Below are 24,272 nucleotides of genomic sequence, written 5' to 3' on the forward strand. Positions count from 1 at the left end.
ATATATGTGTGTATTTGTGTATATGTATATACGTGTATATATGTGTATACTATATGTATATACACACATATATGTATATACATACATACATATATATGGATATACATATACATATACATATACACACACACACACACACACACACACACACACATATATATATATATATATATATATATATATATATACCAGTGCCATTGAAAGAGGAAGTGTAGGGATGTGGCTGTCAGTGTGTGTGCTGCCCATTTCTTCTCAAAGAAGAGCTTGTCCTTTAAAAAAGAACACCAGGATATTCATGTACCTCAAATTACTAGAGGAAACCCGGATTAAAGAAAAAATATATAATTAGAATCTAGGTCTCTAAGACATTCCAGACCTATGAGCTGTGTGTTTTAAGCTTATCTGCACATCTTTGAAGCTCAGAAAAAAATATTACTTGACACACTTTGAAGGGAAGATGTGAAAACAAGCCCACAAGACACTTGGGGTCAAGCTCACTTAGAGCTTCCTGGGGTGAGAGAGGCAGCACTGCAAACTGGGGAAGTTTCTTGATGGCTTTGCAACAAAATGTCCCTGGTTTGGTGTCATTTCTTACTCTTTTTTTTTTTTTTTTAAATTTTCCCTGTTGGGAAATTTCTACATTTTAAAATACCTTTTATTGCCTCTTTGTGAATTTCCCAACATGCAACCCAACCCCACTCATTTCCCCTTCCCTTGTCCATGCCTTCCACCTTTGCAGCTTTCCCCACAACAAAGGGGAAAACACTCACTGTGGAAACTATAGTGTCTCACAGTGTATGTACCCTTCTGTCCACACTTCCTTGCTTACAGATGTTTTTCTTTTTTTTTTTTTTTGTCTCCTTTCTGTGAGGTGCCATCTGTAGGGCTCAATCTTTCTAACCCCAGAGAACTCAGTCTCTGATAGACATGATCCACTGTGCAGAGAATAAGATGCAAGTGCCACCTCCCTATCTTAGGCGTATCTACAGCACGTTTTCTATACCAGCAAGGACTGCAGAGGCTGTCATTTCTCCAGTGCATATTTGACAACATTGTTAGTATGGACTTAATTAGATTATTGTGCAATGTGTGTATTCAATGCAATACTTGATCCAGTACAAGCACTTGAAGGTTAGAATGTTTACTCTTGTTGCATACAATTAAGTAGTAATGTAGAAGGCAGGAATAAGGACAGTAATTTGTCCTCCCCCTCATCCCTGGCCACCAGTGACAGGCAGAGGAGATGGCCCTGAGGTCATCAAAGCACAAGGGCTTGCCCTCCCTCCCTCTCACCTGCTGCAGCCCTAGGGAAAGCAGGCTCTGCACCTCACCTGGGCAGCATAGAAGAGCTTACCCTGGATGTAAGGGTTGTGGATGAGCCAGCCCCACGTGAGAAAGTAGGAGAGTTGTCCCTGCCTCTCTCCCCTCTCTTTTGGCCTCTCTACTGGCAACTGGTGAGAGAGTTGGCCCCAATAGCAGTCATAAGATCAGGTGAGCTGTGCCTAGTCCTTGCCTGCCGTAGCACTCAGGAGAGCAGGCCCTGAACCTCATCTGGCAGCATAGTAGAGCTGATCCTGTATAGTAGGGGTATGGACGAGGAGGCCTGAAGGGTACAAGCATGAAAGAGCTGCTCCCTGTCACTTGTCTGCCATGCAGTGGCTTGAGTAGGGGAGAGATGTCCCAACATGCCCTGCTCCTTGGCACCAATGGCAGGCAGAAGAGCTGGCCCCAAGAACATCAAAGCAGGAAAAGTGGCCCTGTCCCTCCCCTGTTATAACACTAGGGAGAGCAGGCCCTGCAACTCACCTGGGTGGTACAGTAGAGCTGGCCCTAGATTTGGGAAGTGTAGGGAAGTTGTCCCAAGGATGATAGTGTGGAAGAGCTGGCCCTGCCTCTTGTCTGCTTGGCTGTGACACAGACAAGGCACAGAAACAGCCTTCCCTCTCCTTGTCCCTTGCCATCTGTCTTAGTCAGGGTTTCTATTCCTGCACAAACATCATGACCAAGAAGCAAGTTGGGGAGGAAAGGGTTTATTCGGCTTACACTTCCATACTGCTGTTCATCACCAAGGAAGTCAGGACTGGAACTCAAGCAGGTCAGGAAGCAGGAGCTGATGCAGAGGCCATGGAGGGATGTTCTTTACTGGCTTTCCTCCCCTGGCTTGCTCAGCCTGCTTTCTTATAGAACCCAAGACTACCAGCCCAGAGATGGTCCCACCCACAAGGGGCCTTTCCCCCTTGATCACTAATTGAGAAAATGCCTTACAGTTGGATCTCATGGAGGCATTTCCTCAACTGAAGCTCCTTTCTCTGTGATAACTCCATCTGTGTCAAGTTGATACAAAACTAGCCAGTACAATTGACCCCTTGTCAACTTGACACACAAAAACATCAATAGTAAGCCTCAACCCTTACAATCTTATTCATCCCCAAGATCTAAATAACTTTAAAAGTCCCACAGTCTTTACATATTCTTAAAATTTCAATCTCTTAAAATTCAAAGTCTTTTTACAATTAAAAGTCTCTTTAACTGTGGGCTCCACTAAAACAGTTTCTTCCTTCAAGAGGGAAAATATCAGGGCACAGTCACAATCAAAAGCAAAAATCAATCTCCAACCGTCCAATGTCTGGAATCCAACGCACGATCTTCTGGGCTCCTCCAAGGGCTTGGGTCACTTCTCCAGCCAGGCCCTTTGTAGCACACGCGTCATCCTCTAGGCTCCAGATGCCTGTACTCCACTGCTGCTGCTGCTCTTGGTGGTCATCTCATGGTACTGGCATCTCCAAACCACTGCATGACCCCTTCAGTCCTGGGCCTTCAATTGCAACTGAGGCTGCACCTTCACCAATAGCCTTCCATGGCCTCTCACAGTGCCGAGCCTCAGCTGCTTTGCATGACCCCCTCATGCCTTCAAAACCAGTACCACCTGGGTGACCCTTACATATTACCACGTCCCGCTGCAGCAGGAGTACAACCTTGGCCATCTCTGGAACACAGCCTCTTTGTGCTTTCAGAAAACACTTCCCAGAAGATGTCACCTCAATGATGCTGGTCTCTTCTTAATCACCGCTAATTTCTTAGCTCCAGCTAACCAGCATCAATAGTCCCAGTAATGCAAAGTTTTTGCTTTGGTAGTTCTGGTATCTTGTTAATCACAGCTGATTCTTCAGCCCCAGCTAACCAGAACTACGGAACCTTCACAATCAAAACAGCAATGGCTCTGAAAAAAGTCTTTAATTTTCCCTCTGAAATTTCACAAACCAGACTTCCATCTTCTGCAGTGTTCTCAACATTATCTTCCAAGCTCCTGCACAACATCTGACAGAGCTCTTAACAACGGATGGATCTTCAAGCCCAAAGTTCCAAAGTCCTTCCACAGTCCTCCCCAAAACATGGTCAGGTTGTCACAGGAATACCCCACTCCTGGTACCAATTTGTCTTAGTCAGTGTTTCTATTCCTGCACAAACATCATGACCAAGAAGCAAGTTGGGGAGGAAAGGGTTTATTCGGCTTACACTTCCATACTGCTGTTCATCACCAAGGAAGTCAGGACTGGAACTCAAGCAGGTCAGGAAGCAGGAGCTGATGCAGAGGCCATGGAGGGATGTTCTTTACTGGCTTTCCTCCCCTGGCTTGCTCAGCCTGCTTTCTTATAGAACCCAAGACTACCAGCCCAGAGATGGTCCCACCCACAAGGGGCCTTTCCCCCTTGATCACTAATTGAGAAAATGCCTTACAGTTGGATCTCATGGAGGCATTTCCTCAACTGAAGCTCCTTTCTCTGTGATAACTCCATCTGTGTCAAGTTGACACAAAACTAGCCAGTACACCATTTATGGCAAGCAAGAGAGCTGTGTCATGAGAGTGGGAGGACTGGCCATGTCCCTAATCAGCTGCAACATCTTAGAGAGCTGGCTCTGTCCCTTGCCTGGACAGCAGGGTAGAGCTGGTCTTGGTAGCAGAGATTTCTGGTGAACTGGCCCGAAGGGCATGAGAATGGGAGAGCCAGCAGGCTGACTAGCTCCGATATCTCTTAGGCTCAATCCAGGGCTTTGAATTGGATCAAACCTAGGGATTTTCATGGTACTATCTAAGCTGCATACCCAGACATTGAATTATGTTTTACCATTCTGTAACTGGTTTTAATGGAGGCATGTATTCAAACTTTACTTATAACAGTAAATATTCTTAAACTTCTTTCGATTTTAGTTCATTGGGAATCCTGGGATTCAGAAATGTGGATTGAAAGTAATCTCTTCTCTCGCGCACCTTCCTGATGCCACAGAGACATTGTCCCTGCAAGGAGCAGTTGACTCAGTCCTCCACACCTTACAGATGTATCCAGATGACCAAGGTTGGTAAAGATAGAGCTTGGAACCACTGCTTATTGTCTTAGTCAGGGTTTCTATTCCTGCACAAAACATCAGGACCAAGAAACAAGTTGGAGAGAAAAGGGTTTGTTCAGCTTACACTTCCACATTGATGGTCATCACCAAAAGAAATCAGGACAGGAACTCACACAGGGCAGGAACCTGGAGGCAGGAGCTAAGGCAGAGGCCATGGAGGAATGCTACTTACTAACTCACTTCCCCTGGCTTGCTCAGCTAGCTTTCTTATAGAACCCAGGACTACCAGCCCAGAGATGGTATCACCCACAATGCCCCACTCCCCTCCCCCCATCCCAAATTGTGAAAATGTCTTACAGCTGGATCTCATGGAGGCATTTCCTCAAAGGAGGCTCCTTTCTCTGTGATACCTCCAGCTTGTGTCAAGTTGACACACAGAACCAGCCGGTACACAATTTACTGGATTTGTTTTTTATTCCTTCCTTCTGCTTTAAGGTTAAAAGAATAACCACTGTTAATTTTTCTCTTTTATTTTAGAAATTCAGTGTCTGGGCTTACACCTTATGGGATGCTTGATGACAAAGAAGAATTTCTGCATAGGGACAGGGCACCTCCTGGCAAAAATTCTGGCTTCCACTTTGCAGCGCTTTAAAGATGTTGCTGAGGTGCAGACTACAGTAAGTGCACTCGAGAGACTTGGGAGCTTACACAGTCTCCCACTATTCTCGCAACTCCCGTTGTGCGTCAACAAGATATTCTAGTTCATTAAAATCATCTATCATTTTGTAGTATTTTAATTATAGAAGGTTTAGAAAATTGCACTGACTATAAAGATCCAGTGTTCATTATTAGATCTGAAAAATCAGTGTGTTTGCTTGCCTTCTGTCGTTCCCACAAAAGTGCTAAAGACATTCCAGTAGCTGATTTTTTTTTTTTTTTGGTTTGTGCTCAGATTTGGGGCAAATAAAAGTTATTATTATTCTAAAGATGGGGGTCTTCTGTGGCTTCTCCTGGACTGCTTTTGCCTGTAGTGATTTTTGCCTCCTGATGTTTTCTTCCTAAAATAAAGATTTGGTTTATTTCACCAAGCTTTATTGAAAGCAGATGTATAATAATTGTCTTTATGAGGACTGTAAGATGGTATAAGGTTGATTCAGCAGAGAATAAGAAAAACTGTGTCGATGCACATAGCTCTGGCTATTCTGGAAGCTGAGGAAGGAAAATTACTTCAGCCCAGGGGTTTGAGGCTTGTAAAGTCGTGAGACGGCTGTCCCCTACAGAAATTAAATGCCTCATTTCTTTTGTGAATGTTAGCCAAATGAATAGTTCTAAACTTCTGTAATGGTTTTGGAGTTTTGATAATCAAGTTTGTATCTTTAGTGAACCCCATACATTTTTTTTTCTTAACTGTCAAAATTGTCTATACCAAGTTAACCAATAAAAATATCTAGGCCATAACCACTGCATAAACGTTTTCAGTAAGTCATGTATGCAGGCAAAGTGTTTTCTTTATTGTAAAGTACTGAAGACACTGCCTTCTTAGCTCAGAGCAGGAGTGCATTTTAAAATCGGTGTTTTGGAAAGTGCTTTACTCTAAACCGATTAAAGCCATACCAGAATTGATTAAAAGCCATCTAAGGGAAGGAAATAACTGTGTGGTCTGGGGCTCCAGTTACTATGGATTAATTCATTGCATGTGAATTTTCAAATCTCCATAGCAGAGGCTATAAAAGCCCAACGGGGAAGCTCACTAAGCCTCCCAGCCTATTTTATCGAATCAGTGCAGAGCTGAAAAATGGTTCCTTCAAAGGTCCGGTCCCACCTCGGCTGCCACACTTTCATGTCTAGAACTTCTTGTGAGGCTTTCGGCGACAGACTTCTGAGAACCTTACAATCTAAATATACTTTTTCTCAAGTATCTGTATTTGCCGAATTCAGCATCTTAAGAGAACAAAATCATCTCTGTGTCTATGCCTAGACAGATTGTTCTGATGTTGCTGTAGAGGGTAGGCCGACCTTTTGAGAATTTACTCACTGTCTTCAGTGCTGAAGCCCTTTGTGGAAAGGACACTTCCTTGAAGCACTGCATAGGCAGAGAGGCCTGGTGGCCTTAGCAAGCTTGAGTCCCTTCTAAGAAGCAATGTTGCTGTTTGTATGAAACCTACCACAAGGACACACCCTTTATTTTGCCTTTGGAGCTTCAGACAATTGTGCTAAACAACAGTGAGATCAGGAGGAGTTGTTTGCCTCTGAGGTAGAAGAAGTGTATGCAGGAGCTAGCATGAAAAGGCGGAAGAAGTGCTGGACTCCATTACTACTGTGCCCTCCTGATGTCAAGATGTCCGCTTTGCATCCAGATGCCACCAGCTGTTCTAATCCCGGGCAACACGTAGCTTTCCTCTGGCATGTCTGGTTTCCCAAAGGAACCTTTAATGGCCAAATTTGAGAGGATTAAGTATTTGAGGATGGCTTGCCAGCTAGCACTTGTTCTCCTTGTCCTTAATATATTTCTTAGTTCCAGGAAAGGGAGACATTTGTAGTTATTTCAAGGTTTACTGCTGTCAAGCTCAAGTTTAAGTCTTTCTCTTTAGTTAAAAGAGCAAGCAGGGTCTTAAATATCATATATGAAGTGCTGTATAACATTGAACTTTTTTTTGCCCATGACTATTACATCATTTACTATTATTTTTGCTTGCACTTTCAGGGATTACAGACAACCCTGTCAATACTTGAGCTGTCAGTATCTTTCTCCAAGCTGCTAGTGCACTATTCCTTTGATGTGGTGATATTTCATCAGATGTCTTCCAGTGTTGTAGAACAAAAGGATGAGCAGGTATGGGTTTGCTGCCTGTGGGCTAAACCCTATCCTTCAGGGGCTGCCTCTCATCTTCATTCCTGTTCTTTCTAGTTCCTCAATCTATGTTGCAAATGCTTTGCAAAAGTGGCCGTGGATGATGAGCTGAAAAACACCATGCTAGAGAGAGCCTGCGATCAGAATAACAGCATCATGGTTGAATGTTTGCTCCTCTTGGGAGCTGATGCCAACCAAGTGAAGGGGGCAACTTCTTTAATCTATCAGGTAAATATTCCAGTCCTTACTTTTGTTTGTCTTCATTATTAGTCTCCTCCCTCCTCTTGGACATTGTTCCCTCATTAAATGGTTTATTGAAACATAATAGGTCACACAATTTGCCTGTTTAAAGTATATAATTCAGGAATATATAATTCTGCAACAGGAGGATCACCAGTGAGTTTGAAGTCAGCTAGAGCAATACACTGACATAGGGAGAGCCCATCTCTGATTGGATGTACAAGGCTATGTGCTTGTGTTTGTGTAGAGTTGAACTGGTATTGCCAGAGTCAATGCTAGAACGTGTTCATCACTGCACAGTTAAATCTCATAAGCAGTGGCCCAGTTCCTATTTCGTTCCCCCGGACATCTGTGTACTTCTGTCTTTGGCTCCGGGTAACCACTTGCTTATTTTGTCTTTATGTATTCATCTATTTGAAAAGTTTAAAATCATGATCTCATGGCTATGTATCTGTGACTGGCAATTTCCTACCGCTTTCCGTGTGATGCCAGCCTCCAGCAGCACCGTTCTATTCTCAGATCTACTCTATCAACTTTGTATTCTAGGATACGTGACATGGCGTGTCATTTTTTGGTTTTGCTTACCTTATTCTCCTCATTTGTTGGTCTGGAGTTTTATCCATGTTGTGATTCCGCGATGAGGTTATGATAAATGAGACTGAGTAGCCTTCCATTTTGTAAATACATTATCTTCCTCCACTCATGTCATAGTGGGCCCCTGGATGGATTACATATCTTTATTAAAGTGAATATTGCTGAACATGGGATTGTAAATGTTTTTCAATATTTCAGTTAAGGTTAGTCACAATGAATGATTAAATATGGGGAAAATTGTCTTCCAGGTGACAGGTGATTTTTTGCTCTGACAGCAAAAAATCAGTAGTTTGAGACCAAGTGGGGTATCTGAGGGAAGGGAGGTCCTGCACCATGAGGAGTTGGTTTTGGATGTGACCTGTGCTACATGGCTGTGATCTGGTGCCTGGTTGTGGGTAGTACGGGTACTGGAAGCATGACTGTGAGAGGTGTGGTGGGGGGGGAAGACCACAGGGGCTGGACATGACCTGTCCCTCTTCACAGCAGCTTGAAGGTCTGGGTTGAAATAGGCATCGCTTGTTCTTGGCCACCTCCACTGTGAAGCATACTGCTTTTCCTTTTCCTCTCAGCCTTTCTCCTCAAACAATGAAAGCAGGTAGCTAATCATCCTCTTCCTCCAGACTCCAATAAAACTATTTCTTAAATTCTTCCCTCTACAGCCAGACCTGAGACAAAAATCGAGATTTACTTCTGCAGGTCCATGAGAGTTTAATGTAAGCTTCCATTATATTTTAGGGTTTAAATTTAAATTCCAAAATATTTTACGTTGTACACTATAATAGAAGTGTACGGTATTCACCTTTGAATTGTCCAGAATGTTGAATTCATGGAATTGTTTTGTGACTCTTACTTCAGAGTCTTAAACAAGCATTTGTTGATAGGGCACCAATAGCTGACCAAGGGACATTTCCCTCTAAGTCTAGCCTGTGAACCAGTGAGCTTACTGGAGTTATTTATAGGAGCATGAGTTACTCAAAGACAGCTGCATTATGGGAAAGCCCACCCCAGCAGGTGTAATGACCCATGAAGTTTGTATCCCTGGAGCTCCCAGCCCAACACAAAGGAAGGTCCATTAGAGTCTCCCCATCCTAGATATTGTCCACTGTTGGGGACAACCTTGGGAAGGGGGCTTTTACAACGTGTAGCTTTCTGAGTTTCTGAGATCCCTAGGTCTCCCAAGGCTGGGCAGCTTCTTGAGTCCCATGAGCCTCCTCTCTTCTTTGAGGAGGGTATGTTTTAACAGGGCATCTACGTAACAAGTATGAGTGTAGTAGATGTCCACAAAAGCGCAGTAGCCTAGGTTAATAAGAAAGGAGTTTTGTGGACCTGTTTAGAAAGAGTTCCTTGGGGGTGATTCCATTCTTCATTGTCAGGATACCAGAAGTCCAGTTCATCAGCAAACACCAAACACGAATTATTAGCGGTGGCGCGATCTTGCAGAAAAAACAAGGCTGTGCAGAAACAATTGGCACGCGTCAGTGGGAGTGGCCTGAATACTAGGAGAAGTTCTTTGGAGCGATTCTCTCTATGAAGTGAAGACCACTGAAGACCAGCAAAACGTTGCAGGGGGTAGCAATGCAAGAGCATCCTCTCACTGTTTGTGAAGTTCTGATTATATTCATTCTAAACATCACACACCCTCTCAAGGGTCTGTTTTCAGCAAACCATCAAATGCCCTCTCACGACAGCTTCCAGAAAAACATCACATCACACCACTGAGTTGTTAAGGAAACCAGAAATGTCCACTTCAAAGGGTGATGAGGTCTCTTCAAGCCATTGACTGGCAGCTGCAAGATTATTAGATTTATGCTAGCCTTGCATCTGTGGCAATAATTTCATTTTATCTTTTATGTCTACTACAGGAATAAGTTTTGCCTTATTTCATTTCATTTCAACCTAATTTTGAGGTATGAAGATTGACCATAGCAAGCTCTGTTTTTCTGTCTAGCCAAAGAGAAGAAATTCAAGTTTTGTGTCCACTTCTTCTTTTTTGTGAAACTAGGTATGTGAGAAAGAGAGCAGTCCTAAATTGGTGGAACTGTTGCTTAATGGTGGTTGTCGTGAACAAGATGTACGGAAGGCCCTGACCGTAAGCATCCAAAAGGGCGACAGCCAGGTCATCAGCTTGCTCCTCAGGAAACTTGCCCTGGACCTGGCCAACAACAGCATTTGCCTTGGAGGATTTGGCATAGGAAAAATTGATCCTTCTTGGCTTGGTCCTTTATTTCCAGATAAGTCATCCAATTTAAGGAAGCAAACAAGTAAGTACCAATAAGAATGTGTCGTCTCTTACTTCAAGTAGACCCAACAGCATTGTTTTGAACCTAGGACTTTGTACATGCTACACAGACACTATCCCACCAATGCACTGTACACAAACTCAATCATCATGGTAGATAATTGTATTTTTTTAAATTTTACAATCTTTTTGTAGTAGATTATAAGCATGGTGATGTCAGTTAGCTTTTCCCACTCTTGGAATCTTAGTGTCTATGTTACTACTTTACATGTGACATATGGTCATAGGATATTCATAAATGTGCAAGGGTGAGCTGGTAGTAAATGATACAGAAAGCATGTGCTATATAGCAAGAACTTCACACATCAACGGTAATTAAAAGTGTTCTTCCTGAGGACCGTTGTTCACTACCTTTTGATGTTTTCAATCCATGTACTTTTGAATTTTTTTTTAAATCTAATGTATACAATGTTTTATTTGTATAGGGAAAGACATACACATAAAACATTTTAATTATTTACTCTTTCACTTATGATGTATTCTTAGACATCCAGGATACAGATTTTTATGTATGAGAATATACATGAAAACTATTAATAAACGTTATAAAAAGATTAGGGGGAAGAGAGAAATACTCAAAAACACAAAACAAAACAAAACAAAACAAAACAAAACAACAAACCATGGGAAAGCCATCCAGTGACTCCTTTGCAGTCACACAGGAGAATCAGGCAGCAAACTTAAATGTGGATAAACACGGACCAGAGAGGTTCAGACGGGAATTGTGAGGCCAGGGTCGGCAGTGTAGTAAGAACCTGGTCGAGAAAGGATTACAAACTTAACATTGTAATGGTGTTTTGATTGCTGAAAATTCCATTGGGTTGTGTTAATCACACTTAGGTAAAAATAGAACACTGTATTGAATAATAGTTCTACAAATGATGCCCCTCCTCTTCCCTCCGTTCCCCTTCCCTCCCCTCCCCCCTCTCTCCTTTTCTTCCATCTTCTCTTTTCCTTCCCCCATCTCTATATCCCCTTCTCTTCAGGGTGTCTCTGTGTAGCCCAGGCTGACCTGAAACTCTCTAAGTAAAGTAGATTGAATTTAAACTTGAAGGCAAACCCACCGTTGCCTTCTGAGCTGTGGGATCATAGATGTGAGCTACCTTGCTCACCTTTGTTCTCTGATTTCTGGCAGAATGGGTTTGTGACCTCGGATGTAAATTTGGTATTCCTTTAATTTCATGTGAAGATCTTACAGTGGCAAGTCTTGATGTAATTTTCAAAGTGTTAATGTCACTTGGGCTGGAAGATAAAATCACGATACCATTGGTTGCTTGTCTAAAGGAAAAATTTGAATGCATAGCATTGAAATATTTCTCAGGTCTTATTTGATTGACTCACATATTGTATTTATTATGAAGAAATCTCCTAGGGTTTCTGTAGATCAATGGTGACTGCCAGCACATTTCTTCTTGGTATAAAATAAATATAAAATGTAATGTAAACTTGAGAAGAGAATTGCCTTAGGGTTGAAATTCATCATAAGCAACTTGGGGGGGAGAGGGTTTATTTTCAGTGAAGCCTGCCAGAGGCAAGAGCTAGTACAGAGGCCATGGAGGAGGCTGTTTACTTGGTTACTCCTCATGCCTTGTTCAACTTTCCTTTATACAGCACTTAGGACTACCAGCCTAGGGATGGTGTAACCCACAGTAGGCTGGGCTCTTCCATATCAACCCCCAATTAAGAAAATGCCCCACAGGACTTTCTATCACCCAATCTCATCATGGCAGTTTTTCAACTGTGATTCCCTCCTTTGAGGATGACCCTAACTTGTGTCAAGGTGGCATAAAATAAGCCCGCACAGGTGTTAAAATTGTATCACATGAGCCACTGAACAAATTTTGTTTGTTACAAATTTTAGCATTGTCATAAGATTTCATAATCATGTTATTTAATTTTCTATAATCCTGCTCTGAACAGGCCACCTACTTGTTCTAGGTAAGTTGATTTGTCCTGAGAGAGCTTAATGAGCTTGCAAGTGGCATCACATGTGACAGTCCAACTCTGCCCTGAGTTAAGTTAGCTTCATGTCTGAAAATGCCCATAATACCCAAGCCTCATATAGCTGCAGCACAGATACTAAAATTAGAATGTAATAGAAAAGAGTATATGGCAAATATACACTATTACTGTATATAGTAAAGTTATTCTTCAAGGAAAAATTATTTTAAAAGCATCAGGTCTGTATAAGGAGCTTGAGAAAGGTTATGTTTATGCTGGATAATTACTGATTTCGTTTGATTTATTTTTAGACACAGGATCTGTCCTAGCGAGGAAAGTGCTCCGGTATCAGATGAGAAACACCCTTCAAGAAGGCGTGGCCTCAGGCAGTGACGGCAAGTTTTCTGAAGACGCGCTGGCGAAATTTGGAGAATGGACCTTTATTCCCGACTCTTCTATGGACAGTGTGTTTGGCCAGAGCGATGATCTGGATAGCGAAGGTATCTATTTCAAACAGATCCACTGTGGCTCATAGCTACACGCTGGCCTTGAATGCTGTAGCTCAAGAAACTGTGCGCTGCATCCCAGTGTGAACCAAAGGGCTCAGGCATGCAAGTACACACTTACAGCAAGATGACTCTCACACCGGAGTTGCTGTCCATGCGCTGATACCACTAGACTTTTGTGGCTCTGTCATTTTCTTAACCTTTATAAGTGAATGATGCCAGCCTTTCAGGGTTATAGGTAGAAAATCAAGAAATTCTAAGGAAAGAGTCTGGACTACACTTGGAAAGTTATTTCTTCTCTCTCTCTCTCTCTCTCTCTCTCTCTCTCTCTCTCTCTCTCTCTCTCTCTCTCTCTCTCTCTCTCTCGTTCCTTTTCTCTCTTTCTTTTCTTTTTGGTTTTTCCAGACAGGATTTCTCTGTGTAGCTTTGGCTGTCCTGGAACTCACTCTGTAGACCAGGCTGGTCTCAGACTCTGAAATCCTCCTGCCTCTGCCTCCCAAGTGCTGGGATTAAAGGTGTGCGCCACCATGCCCAGCCGGAAAGTTATTTCTTAACTTTATTATGGCTTAAACAATGTTACTATTTTAATAACTCACTCGACATAACTTTTGAAATTGATAAGGCAAGATATATGATGGTAGAAGATACCATTTAATACAATTCAATTTGTTTAAAATTGAGTTAAGGGACTTGTTAAATTTTGCGTGTGTGTGTGTGTGTGTGTGTGTGTGTATACACAAAGTGACAGGCTTCACCATGACATTTTAGTACATCTGTATCTCTGTACTTTGCTCCTGCTTTGTCTAGTCCACTTACTTCCATACCTCCCTTCCTACTTAGTTTATTTATTCACTGATTTATACAGTTTATGTGACACAGTGCATGTATGGAGGTCAGAGGAGCATCTGTGTGAGTGGTCAGTTCTTTCCTCTCTCCGTGTAGGTTCTGGACTTTGAACTCGGGTCATCAGGCTTGGTAGCAGGCATCTTCACGTAGCCATTTTCTCAACTCTTTTATTTAAAAATTTAATAAAATAATTTATACTATAAAATGAGTTAAACTTAATATTGAACCAGTCTGTTTATAACAAGATTTATATTATACATTATAAAACTGATATTGGTATGTTAAATTTATAATTTACTTCAAGCACCTAGAATTAATCCTATTTTTCCAAGCTAAAAAGTAGTAGAATTGAAAAGCTTATATTTTTTTCACAAATAGTTCCTCAATATTTATCTTTGAAAATTATGACTTTTTGTTCAACTTGAAGTTTGAAAGCTCATAATTTCTGTCACCTTCATCGCTTACTCTTAAAAGAATTATTACTGATTGTAAGTACAGCTCAATGATACATACGCGCTTGCCTTTGCTAATCATAAGTCTAGGTCAATGATATGGGCTTGCCTAGAACACATGAACCATGAGGTCTTGGGACCAGCCCCCAATACTGCTAAAAAAAAAACCAAAAATAAATGATCTTGAAAATGAATCCCACTTAACTCCAAAGTATGAAATCCTAATGAATTATATTCAAGGCTGTTGACTGTCTAATAATTTAAGGTATATTTTCAATATTTAAAGCCAACCTTAAAAATCTATGAGATGGTGTAGAAAGACGGAAAAACTGTTGGCCATATTCTTTGGCTTCCTTTCTTGGCTCTCTGTGCTATGTTTATATATAATATGTGTGACTATTGAGTTTCTTGGCTTATTCCTTCTGAACCCTAAACGACTGTGAGGCACGAATCTGCTTATCATTAGGCAGCACTCAGTGTTGACTCTACCACAAGTATACAATCAACATACCCGAAGGAAGAAAACACTCATTGTGTTTTAGCTGAAATACCAACATAGTTTACCATTTTTACTCTCATGTTCAAAGGGAAACATGAAGCTCCTTGTGTGTGTGCACGTGTGTGTATGTTGTATGCACGGGGTGTGTTTCCACAGAGGTATTGGGTATACATTAGATATAGACAAGGCTCATCGCCTTATTTCTTGGGAGCAGGATATCTCACTGAGCTTGGATCTTAGTTTTTCCACTAGACTGGAAGTCAATGAGTCCCATCAAGCCCTCTTGTGTCTGTCCCCTGCCCCTCAGTGCTGGAGTTACACATGTGCCCCTCAGAGCTGGGGTTACACGTGTGCTCAGGACCACATGACTTGTGGCTACAGTTTTCAAACTCTGCTCCCTGCGTCTGTGTGAAAAGCGCTCTTTACCACTGCGCCTGCGCAGTTTTTATTGATGAAAATATTTAGACTTCTGTGACTGACGGTGCTCAGATCTTCTTCCTCACGTCGCTGTTACTCTTCAATTTCAAAACAGGCAGCGAGAGCTCATTTCTCGTGAAGAGGAAGTCCAACTCAATTAGTGTAGGGGAAGTTTACAGAGATCTAGCTCTGCAGCGCTGCTCACCAAATGCTCAGAGGCATTCCAATTCGCTGGTAAGTTGCATGGTGTCTACGTTAAATGTTTGGTCCTGACAGTCCCTTGATGACTGAACTCCTGCAAAGCTAGGTGTGGTTGGCAGGGAGTTACCTGATACACAAATGAATACACATGAAGACATATTAATTTATAATTTACCTTAGATTTACACACACACACTCACACACACTCACACACTCACACACACTCACACACTCACACACACACACTCACACACTCACACACACTCACACACACACACACACACACACACACACACACACACACACACACACAAGTATTTTTTTTAATGGAAAGGCTTACACATTTCCACGAGATGCTTGGTACTGAGAGTTGCACTATTTTTAGGTTTACTTTGAAAGATTAATGCTGATGTGTGCTTGAAGTTTGATCATAATGCATATTAAACATTAAAAATGCCTTTTTGTTATGGAAGAGACCCCTAATTCAACTTTTTTATATATATTTAAGGCATATAATATGAAGTGATTAGTACAATAAAGTAAATTGACACATCTAGCTCATAATTTACTCTCCCACTGGCACTGTCTAAAGCACCATAGATTCCCTTTATCTGACAAAGCCTTTTGTTTGTAAACTTCTTAAGAATTTTTAAATGTAAGTGTTTTCAGATGTAATCTCTGACCTATGCTTGTGAGGATTTTATTTTGGTTTTTGGAGATGACACTACATGCTATATGCTTTCAAAGCTGCTCCCCCTGAGCATACAAATGGATGTTAGGGAGCATAGCCATGCTCCCCTGCCATACAACAGAGACGTCTTTCTCCAGTTTCTCTCAATTTTACCGTTGGCTCGGCTTGCCTTTCTTTGCCAGTCTCCCTAATTTCCCCACGTTCTGGCAGCCTCTGTTTTCCCCTTTATTTAATTTCCTTATTTATTTTCTTTTTTGACAGTTGTACATATAAATATAATGAATGTTAGTAATTTTCACTCTCTACTTCTGTCTCTCAACTCCCTCTCTCTCGCCTGCTAAAACTCTTAACTCCCTAAGAACCCCTCCTACTTTCATGTCATGTGACTCTGTGTGTGTGTGTGTGTGTGTGTGTGTGTGTGTGTGTGTGTGTGTGTGTGTGTGAGAGAGAGAGAGAGAGAGAGAGAGAGAGAGAGAGAGAGAGAGAGAGAGAGAGAGAGAGTGTGTGTTTAATTGTTTAATTAGGGCTGCTTCCAGGAAGGGTCATGATCAACCTATCAGTGGCTGCCTCACTGAAGGAGGTTACGCCCCTTCCTCCAGTCACCATTGATTGTCAGTAGTCCCCCGGAAGGGGTGGAGCCTCGTGGTGAAGTGTTGGCTGACTCAGTTTTGCGCACGCCTTCTGTGGTCGACTACAGCACAGTGTTGTTCTAAGTGCAATGGCTGCATCCGACCAAGAAGGAGTCCCTTTGAAACAAACTTCCCCACCCTCCAACTCCTTTGTTCTTCTTGCCCTCTCTTCCAAGTTGCTTCCTGAGCCTTGGAAAGGGTGGAATCGGTTGCCCCATTTAGGGCAGGGCACTCCATCATCACATCCCAAGTGCTTTGTTGAGTCTGAATAGTCACCACTTGCTGCAAAAAGAAGCTTCCGAGATAATCAGCGGGTAAAGGGACCTGCTGCACGCTCCTGCTGACAGCAATCCCTGGGAGTCGCAGCACGGTGGGAGGAGACAGCCATCCTTGCACAGCTGTCCTCTGACCTCCACACGTGCCTGGGCATGTGAACCCCACCCAACATGTATCACATGAAATTAACAAGTAGAAAAAGAAAGTTGTCTGAAGAAAGCTGAGCTGTATAGATATAAACATGTCTATTTTTCATTTCTATAAGCTCCGGCTTCTGAGATCCCCCCCTTAGTGATTTGGTCAGTGTCTAGTATATATGCATTTTATTGTACCTGCTAAATAATGTGCCAATTAAAAATAGAGTCAACCCCCCCCAAAAAAAACCCAAGTTATTTTTACTTACCTTATTTTGAACTCATATGAAGATGAGTACAGCCAGCGATTGTAGCCAAATAGGATATATTAGGTCCCAGGATGTGTATGCAGCAGTTGTGATTTCCTTAAGTAGTTACAAATTTACTTGGGTCGGTTGATGGAATTGATTGTGTAAAGCTTTCTGTCTCAACTTCTGCCTTTTAATTTCTTTATACTTCAAACTTAAGGACATGGTCTAGTGACACTTCTGAAAGCCCAGCACTCAGGGGGCCAAGTCTGGAGGGTCCCAAGTTCTAGGACAATCTGACCCTTCTATAAGAACTTAAAGGAAAGGGGAAAGAGTCAATACACAGGACATTTGAGCAGTAATATGAAGAGTTTTCTTTTATCTTCATTGTTAAGCTCTCTGTTCTTGCCTACTTATTTCTGCAATCATTTCATTTCATGGCTGCTTCTATATAGAAATGTTTTCTTCTCAAAATAGAAAAAAATGATATAACAAATGATACCAATTTTATTTAAGTCGTTATTTATTTAATAGGGTCCTGTTTTTGACCATGAAGACTTACTGAGACGAAAAAGAAAAATACTGTCTTCAGATGAGTCTCTCAGTAAGTATGGGGAAATGATTTTAGTTACATAGATATGCTGGGCAGAATCTGTGGTTTTGTTTAATTTGCTTTGATTACTTAATTTTTAAAAAAATTTTGCTGCCTATTTGAACTTACACGGCTTTCATACATATGTATTCATCTAATGATCAAAGAGGCTATTAAGATTTAATTTGTATGACTGTTATCAGACTCGTATTTTTGTGATTTTTCTGAAATCCAAATTATGGTTTCCCCACCCATATTTTTTATTTTCATTTGTAGTTCAGCTTTCACACCACGAGTTACTTTTATTTGCTCTGCATTCTAACCACTAGAGGGCGCGCGCCCCAGTTTGGTGTTCTTGCCGAGCCTGCCTCCTGAGGTGAAGAGGGCTCAGTCCATTTTCACAGTTTCATTCAACTGTGCACACTTACATTTCCATCTTTTGTTTCGGGGGAAAAAAGGGTCCTCAAGGCTGCCGTCCCATATGAGGCAATCAGATAGCTCTTCTTCCCTGGCTTCTGAGAGAGAACACATCACGTCGTTAGACCTATCTGCCAACGAACTCAAAGATATTGATGCTCTGAGCCAGAAGTGTTGCCTCAGTAGCCACCTGGAACATCTCACCAAACTGGAACTTCACCAGAATTCACTCACGAGCTTCCCACAGCAGCTGTGTGAGGTAAAGTCTGTTTGTCTTCTAACTTCCAAGACCCTGCAGGGCACCGCATGACGCTCCCATTTGCTTGGGTAAGCACATCTGTATAAACACATTTGTAACAACCCCAGAGTACCTGGAATGTGTCCGTGGTCACATTTAGGGCAGACATTAAAGACTTACTCTTGAAGTGTTTTTTCTGAGAGCAAGCTCAGATTTGAATTCTCTTCTCCTTTTCCCATGACTTCTGTAGTCTTCCTGGCAAAGGGCGTTTGCTCTGTATGTATTGAACAGTACAGGAAGCATCCTGTGGGGAAAGGATACTGACTCCCAGTGGTCCCACTGACTCTGGTAGCCAGTAGTATGGCAAACAGGCTTATCAACCACAGGGCTTCCAACATCTATGGTAGATATTTGCTTTATAAAATTTATTTTAGCATATATCCTATTTCTGGCATTTATTACCACAATATACAAACACACAGGCATTACTCTTGGGTTAGGTGCATGGCAGAGTACATAATTTAAGATTACAACTATGCTTTAGCTTTGGCTGCGAGAGCTGATTTTAGGGGAAACCCAAGGCAAGGAAAGTTGGTTGTTATACCGTTCTCTTAAAGCACAGTTCTCAAACCTGTAGGTGATGACCCCTTTGGGGGTCAAATGACCCTTTCACAGAGGTCACATGTCAGATATCCTGCATATCAGATATCTACATTATAACTCGTAAGAGTAGCAAGATTACAGTTATGAAGTAGCAATGAAAATCGGGGTCACTCCAACGTGAACTGCATTAAAGGGTCTTAGCGTTAGGAAGGTTTATGCAAACAGGCTAAATGCACACTTTAAGCAGTTTTAGGTGTTAAGTTATCTCAAGGTGCATTCCTAACTCTGGCTGTGAGCATCACCCAAAGTTCCATTCTCTTAGAATATAAGATATGTATATATAATAGTGTATCACTACAGTTAAGTCGTCTTTTAGATTTGGGGCAATAATTACCCCATTACTTTGGATTTCACACAGCTATATAGATCCTGCCTATCAGAAATTAATATAAATTACCCCACAAGAAAGCCTGCTTCTGATAGCCTTAACCATGCATGTTAGATAGCATTGCAGTAGTCCTGATTTCATCTTGCAATTTGCAGACGTAATTTCTATAAATAAGCTGAATTGAGGTATCAAATTTATACTTATGAGCCTGCTTTTGAAGGTTGCTTATGGATTTTTTTTTCCTGTCTTAATTTACACTATAGCAAGAATTGTTGGCCTACTAAGTATACCAAAGTTCTGGTGAGCATTGCATTTTCAATTAAAAAAAAAATCCAGATGGTCCCAGTTAACCAATGTTAGGATGACCAGAACTGGTTGCTGGAGTTATCTCTCAAATACTCAGTATGGAATATTTAATTTGTTTTTCTTCCCAGACTCTGAAGTGTTTGATACACTTGGATTTGCACAGTAACAAATTCACCTCATTTCCCTCTTTCGTGTTGAAAATGCCACGTATCACCAACCTAGATGCCTCTCGAAATGACATCGGGCCAACAGTAGTTTTAGACCCTGCGATGAAGTGTCCAAGCCTCAAACAGTTGAATCTGTCCTATAACCAGCTCTCTTCAATCCCAGAGAATCTTGCCCAAGTGGTGGAGAAACTTGAGCAGCTCCTACTGGAAGGGTAAGAACAGGCTCATTAAGGCAGCAGGGAAAATCGCATTGCATAACCGAACTTAGCAGGGATGCAAAACGATGTCACTGTTTCTATAGCGACGAGTTTGAAGTAAGCATGGTAAAGGGAAAGTGTGGCTGATAATTAAGGCAATATTGTCACCTGGAACCATCACAATTAATTTTAAGAGGCTTAAATGTGCTTTGAGCCGTACTTGGAGTATAAATTGATTTCATACCTTTCAATTCTACTAGCATTCACGTTTTTAATCCTCGGTTTTGTGTTTTCCAACTAGAAATAAAATATCCGGGATTTGCTCTCCCCTGAGCCTGAAGGAACTGAAGATTTTAAATCTTAGTAAAAATCACATTCCATCCCTACCTGGAGATTTTCTTGAGGCTTGTTCAAAAGTCGAGAGTTTCAGTGCTCGCATGAATTTTCTTGGTAAGTGTTGTGGGCTGATTTCACCACTATCAGTCCTTCAAAGGGGGCAACACAGATAGGTGTTTGAGAAGGCAAGTTACAGGTGGTGTTTCAGGTAAAATATTCCGAAGTTCTACAAGCCAGCTTGGTGGATTGTTGACGAAACGAGCCATCAAGCCAGGGAAATGTTGGGAGAAACAAATGTAAACAGGTATTTTAGTGAGAGAGGATCAGGGGAATTTGAGTCCACGTATTAGACATTCTGGGAAGGGTAAAACTGTGGGTCCAGCCAACAGAGTCGTAGTTACCATGGTCTAAAGAAGAGAAGAGGGGGGCATAGTGATGATGGACAGATGTCCTGTTTGCCAAACCACAGGGAATGACCTCAGACTAAACTGTTTGGTGACACTGCTGTATCAATATTGGCCCCTTGTTACAGCTGAACTAATGCTGACTTGGTGACAGGAGAAAGGTGTGCGGGAAGGCAGGCATGGGGAGAACTTGGTCCTCTTCACCCACATTTTCTATAAAATTAAAACTGTTTAAAATTTTATTTTCATGGGGCTGTAGAGATAGCTCAGCAGTTAAGAGCACTGACTGCTCTTCTAGAGGTCTTGAGTTCAACTCCCAGCAACTACATGGTGACTCACAACCATCTGTCATGGGATCCAACAGTATACTCATACTTAGAAAAAAAAGTTTTCAAATGTGTCTATAGTTTTAAAATTTTTTAGCCTACTGCTGTCATCATAGGAGAAGAAGTTACAGTCTCACAGCTTGCAAATAATTTCCATGTTTTTGTTCATTTTTATCTCTTGAACTAAAGAGCTCTGTGACTGCCTATACGCACGCGCAAACATTCTCAATGCTGTTGAATAGCAAAACAGATTTTAAAATAAATGATTTAATTAAAATATAGTTGAATTATTTAATCCCCCTTTCTTCTCCCTTCAACCCCTCCCAGTGTGAATTTCTGGTCTCAAGTTCATGACCTCTTATTCTCTAGTTATATATATATATGTGTGTGTGTGTGTGTGTGTGTGTGTGTGTATACATATATATGCAAATAAATATGTAAATGCAACCTGCTAAGTACATTTACTGTTGCTTGCATGTATACGTTTCTAGGGCTGACTACATGGTATAGGATAGCCACCTAGGAGGGACTAATTCTTCTTCTCTCAAGAGTTGTTAATTGCCTGTAGCTCTTCATATACAGGTTGGGTTTCATGAGAGTCTTTCTCTATGCTGGGATGGATGTCAACTGGTTTTGAAATTGCCCAGGTCCTGTTCAGGCAGCCATATTGTTGAAATGTCATTCATCATATCTAGAAGACACAATCCTGCATCAGACTTCCTGGACCTCTGGCTCTAACAGTCTTTCTGCCCCTGCTTCTGAACTCTTCTCTGAACCTTTAGCACAGGGGTTCTATGTGGTTGTATCAGCGGGGGTGGGGGGGGGGTGGATGGTTGGTAGCCCGTGATCAGTGTTTACCTGCTTTTCAACTACTGTAGCTTTCTTTGACAATCTTTATCTGGTGCAAAAAGATTCTTCTTTGATGAGGGGTGAGAGTATGCTTATCTTTGGGTATAAGGATATGTGTTTAGAGTCCAGTTAGAAATTATACTGGTTTAGGGAAATGCCATTTTTCGGTTCTCTAAGATCCATAATTCCATTAGTTATACATGACTATCTAGGCTTATAAGACCAGGATTGATTTTCTTCTGTTGATCGGGCCTTAAATCCAATTAGAGACCTTAGAGTTCCCACCAAGATATCAGTGCCATTATTGCACATTTAGGTAGACCCTGGCATTTGCGTATTGTTGTTTCTAGGCTTCACTGTTAGGTAGGACTACTGACTCCTCCCCTGGATGACTGCATTTCACCTTCTGCTGCTAAAAACGCTAGTTCTCAAGGAGGCCCCTTCTGTGTCAAATCCAGCTAGAATCCTCCAAGTCCTGTATCCAAAGAACTTTGTGTCTTCAACAGCAGGATGGCAATGGGGATGACCTATTCCTGTTTGGGAGTCTCTTAGCCTACTCTGCTGACTAATAACTCAAAAGGAGGTTTCCTGGAGTTAGATAGCCTACAGTTTTTGGAGAAGTTGTTATCATTCTAAGTAGCATTACTTCATTTAAGCATTCTCTCTCTCTCTCTCTCTCTCTCTCTCTCTCTCTCTCTCTCCCTCTCTCTCTCTCTCTCTCAACATTGTTCAAGGTAGTAGTAGATAATGGCCTACTTTCACTTTTCTACTTGTATTTATCCTTTTTTTCCAGCACCATTTATGGAAGGTGCTCTTTTCACCAGTGTGAATTCCTGGCATTTTCATCAAATACAAATGGCAGTGGTGATGTGCACACATGTTTGGGTTTTCTGTTTTGTTCCACTGAGCTTCATGTCTGCTTTTGTGCCAGCACAATGCAGTTTTAATTACTGTGGCTCTGTTGTATAGTACATTTTATCTAGAATGGTAGCCCCTCTTGCATCCCCACCCCCTCAGGATTTCTTTGGCTATCTGGAGTCTTCTCTGGTTCCATATAAATGTTAGGATTTTTTCCCCATTTCTGTAAAGAATGTTTCCAGGATCTTGATTGGTATTGCATGGAATCTATAATTCAATTGCTTTTGGTAGAATAGTCATTGTTACAATATTAATACTGCCAATCTATGAGCATGGGTGGCCTTATCTTATTCTTTAGTGCCCACACTATTATCTTATAAAGTAAAATGGTTTTATACTGTTAGCATGAAAATGTTGCCTACACAAGTGTTACATTACTGGAAACCTGTTCATACAAGTTTATCAGAAATCTAGTTAAGATGAGTGATATGTTCATTATCTTGTTTTATTTCTTCAGCTGCAATGCCTGCCTTACCTTCTTCCATAACGAGCTTAAAATTGTCTCAGAACTCTTTCACGTGCATTCCAGAAGCGATTTTCAGTCTTCCGCAGTAAGTCCATTGTTACTTCACTTCAAGCAGAACGAGCTGTGACATAGCTTTTAGAAACAATGGTTTGATGTGAGCATATATATTATCCACTTACAAACCCATTTCACATTTAAAAACCTGAATTCTTTTATTGTATATGAGAGTTTGATTCTTTACTAGGCAAAAGATACATCCCTTTAACCTTCGTAGTAACTTCTCATGCTTTTGTTTATGAATACAAATATTTAATAATTTCAATAATTAATTATTTATTGCATTTTAGAACCAAGTAATACGATGCTGGCTGGATGTTTCCTAGATGGTTGTTAATTTTTGGGGGGTTTTGGCTGATCACAGGGATTTATTTATTGCCTGAACACTAGTCATTGAAATTACATTTGCTTTAGTGACATTTTCTGTTAAGATCAGGAGCATAGTTCCACATGTGGACAGTGATATGGCTGGGGTTTGGGGACTTGTTAAGTTCTTCAAAGACCAAAACATCAAGCATTAATTCAGTTTCAAGGGTGTTGTCATTTTAAGAATCGTTTTATTCATGCTTTATAAAAAAAATCACAGTTTGTATGTACACATATGCATGTCATAGGCAAGTAGCAACCACCATGTAGTCAGAAAGAGTGTTAGATAAACTCATTTGTGCAAATCTTACTTTGCAAAATCCCACTCCATGTTCTAATTGTTCCCCATGGACCTTCTCTTTACTCTTTCTAATCATTTTACAGGATAACTTCTGCTATCATTTCCCTTTTATAATCTTCCTTGAGAAATGAAACATCTCCCCAAAAGTCATAATTCATCTGTGCTGACAG

General features: G+C 41.3%; 1 protein-coding gene across 3 annotated transcripts in view; it reads left to right on the plus strand.

The window, feature by feature from the left end:
* Positions 1–24,272, plus strand: part of Lrrk2 (leucine-rich repeat kinase 2) — a 143,334-nt gene that overhangs the window by 46,091 nt on the left and 72,971 nt on the right. For all 3 annotated transcript variants that reach the window (XR_875310.3, XM_006521277.4, NM_025730.3), the window contains exons 15-26: positions 4,211–4,355; positions 4,885–5,024; positions 7,052–7,180; positions 7,256–7,426; positions 10,035–10,293; positions 12,584–12,772; positions 15,108–15,226; positions 17,706–17,775; positions 18,222–18,439; positions 19,844–20,094; positions 20,381–20,529; positions 23,370–23,463. Coding sequence is in view for 2 of the 3 variants with exons in the window: in XM_006521277.4 (XP_006521340.1) it covers positions 4,211–4,355; positions 4,885–5,024; positions 7,052–7,180; positions 7,256–7,426; positions 10,035–10,293; positions 12,584–12,772; positions 15,108–15,226; positions 17,706–17,775; positions 18,222–18,439; positions 19,844–20,094; positions 20,381–20,529; positions 23,370–23,463 (1,934 nt within the window). In the remaining variant the exon portion in view is untranslated. The remainder of the gene's footprint in view (positions 1–4,210; positions 4,356–4,884; positions 5,025–7,051; positions 7,181–7,255; positions 7,427–10,034; positions 10,294–12,583; positions 12,773–15,107; positions 15,227–17,705; positions 17,776–18,221; positions 18,440–19,843; positions 20,095–20,380; positions 20,530–23,369; positions 23,464–24,272) is intronic.

Source organism: Mus musculus, chromosome 15, assembly GCF_000001635.26.
Source record: "Mus musculus strain C57BL/6J chromosome 15, GRCm38.p6 C57BL/6J".
In the NCBI taxonomy this organism is placed as follows: Eukaryota; Metazoa; Chordata; class Mammalia; order Rodentia; family Muridae; genus Mus; species Mus musculus.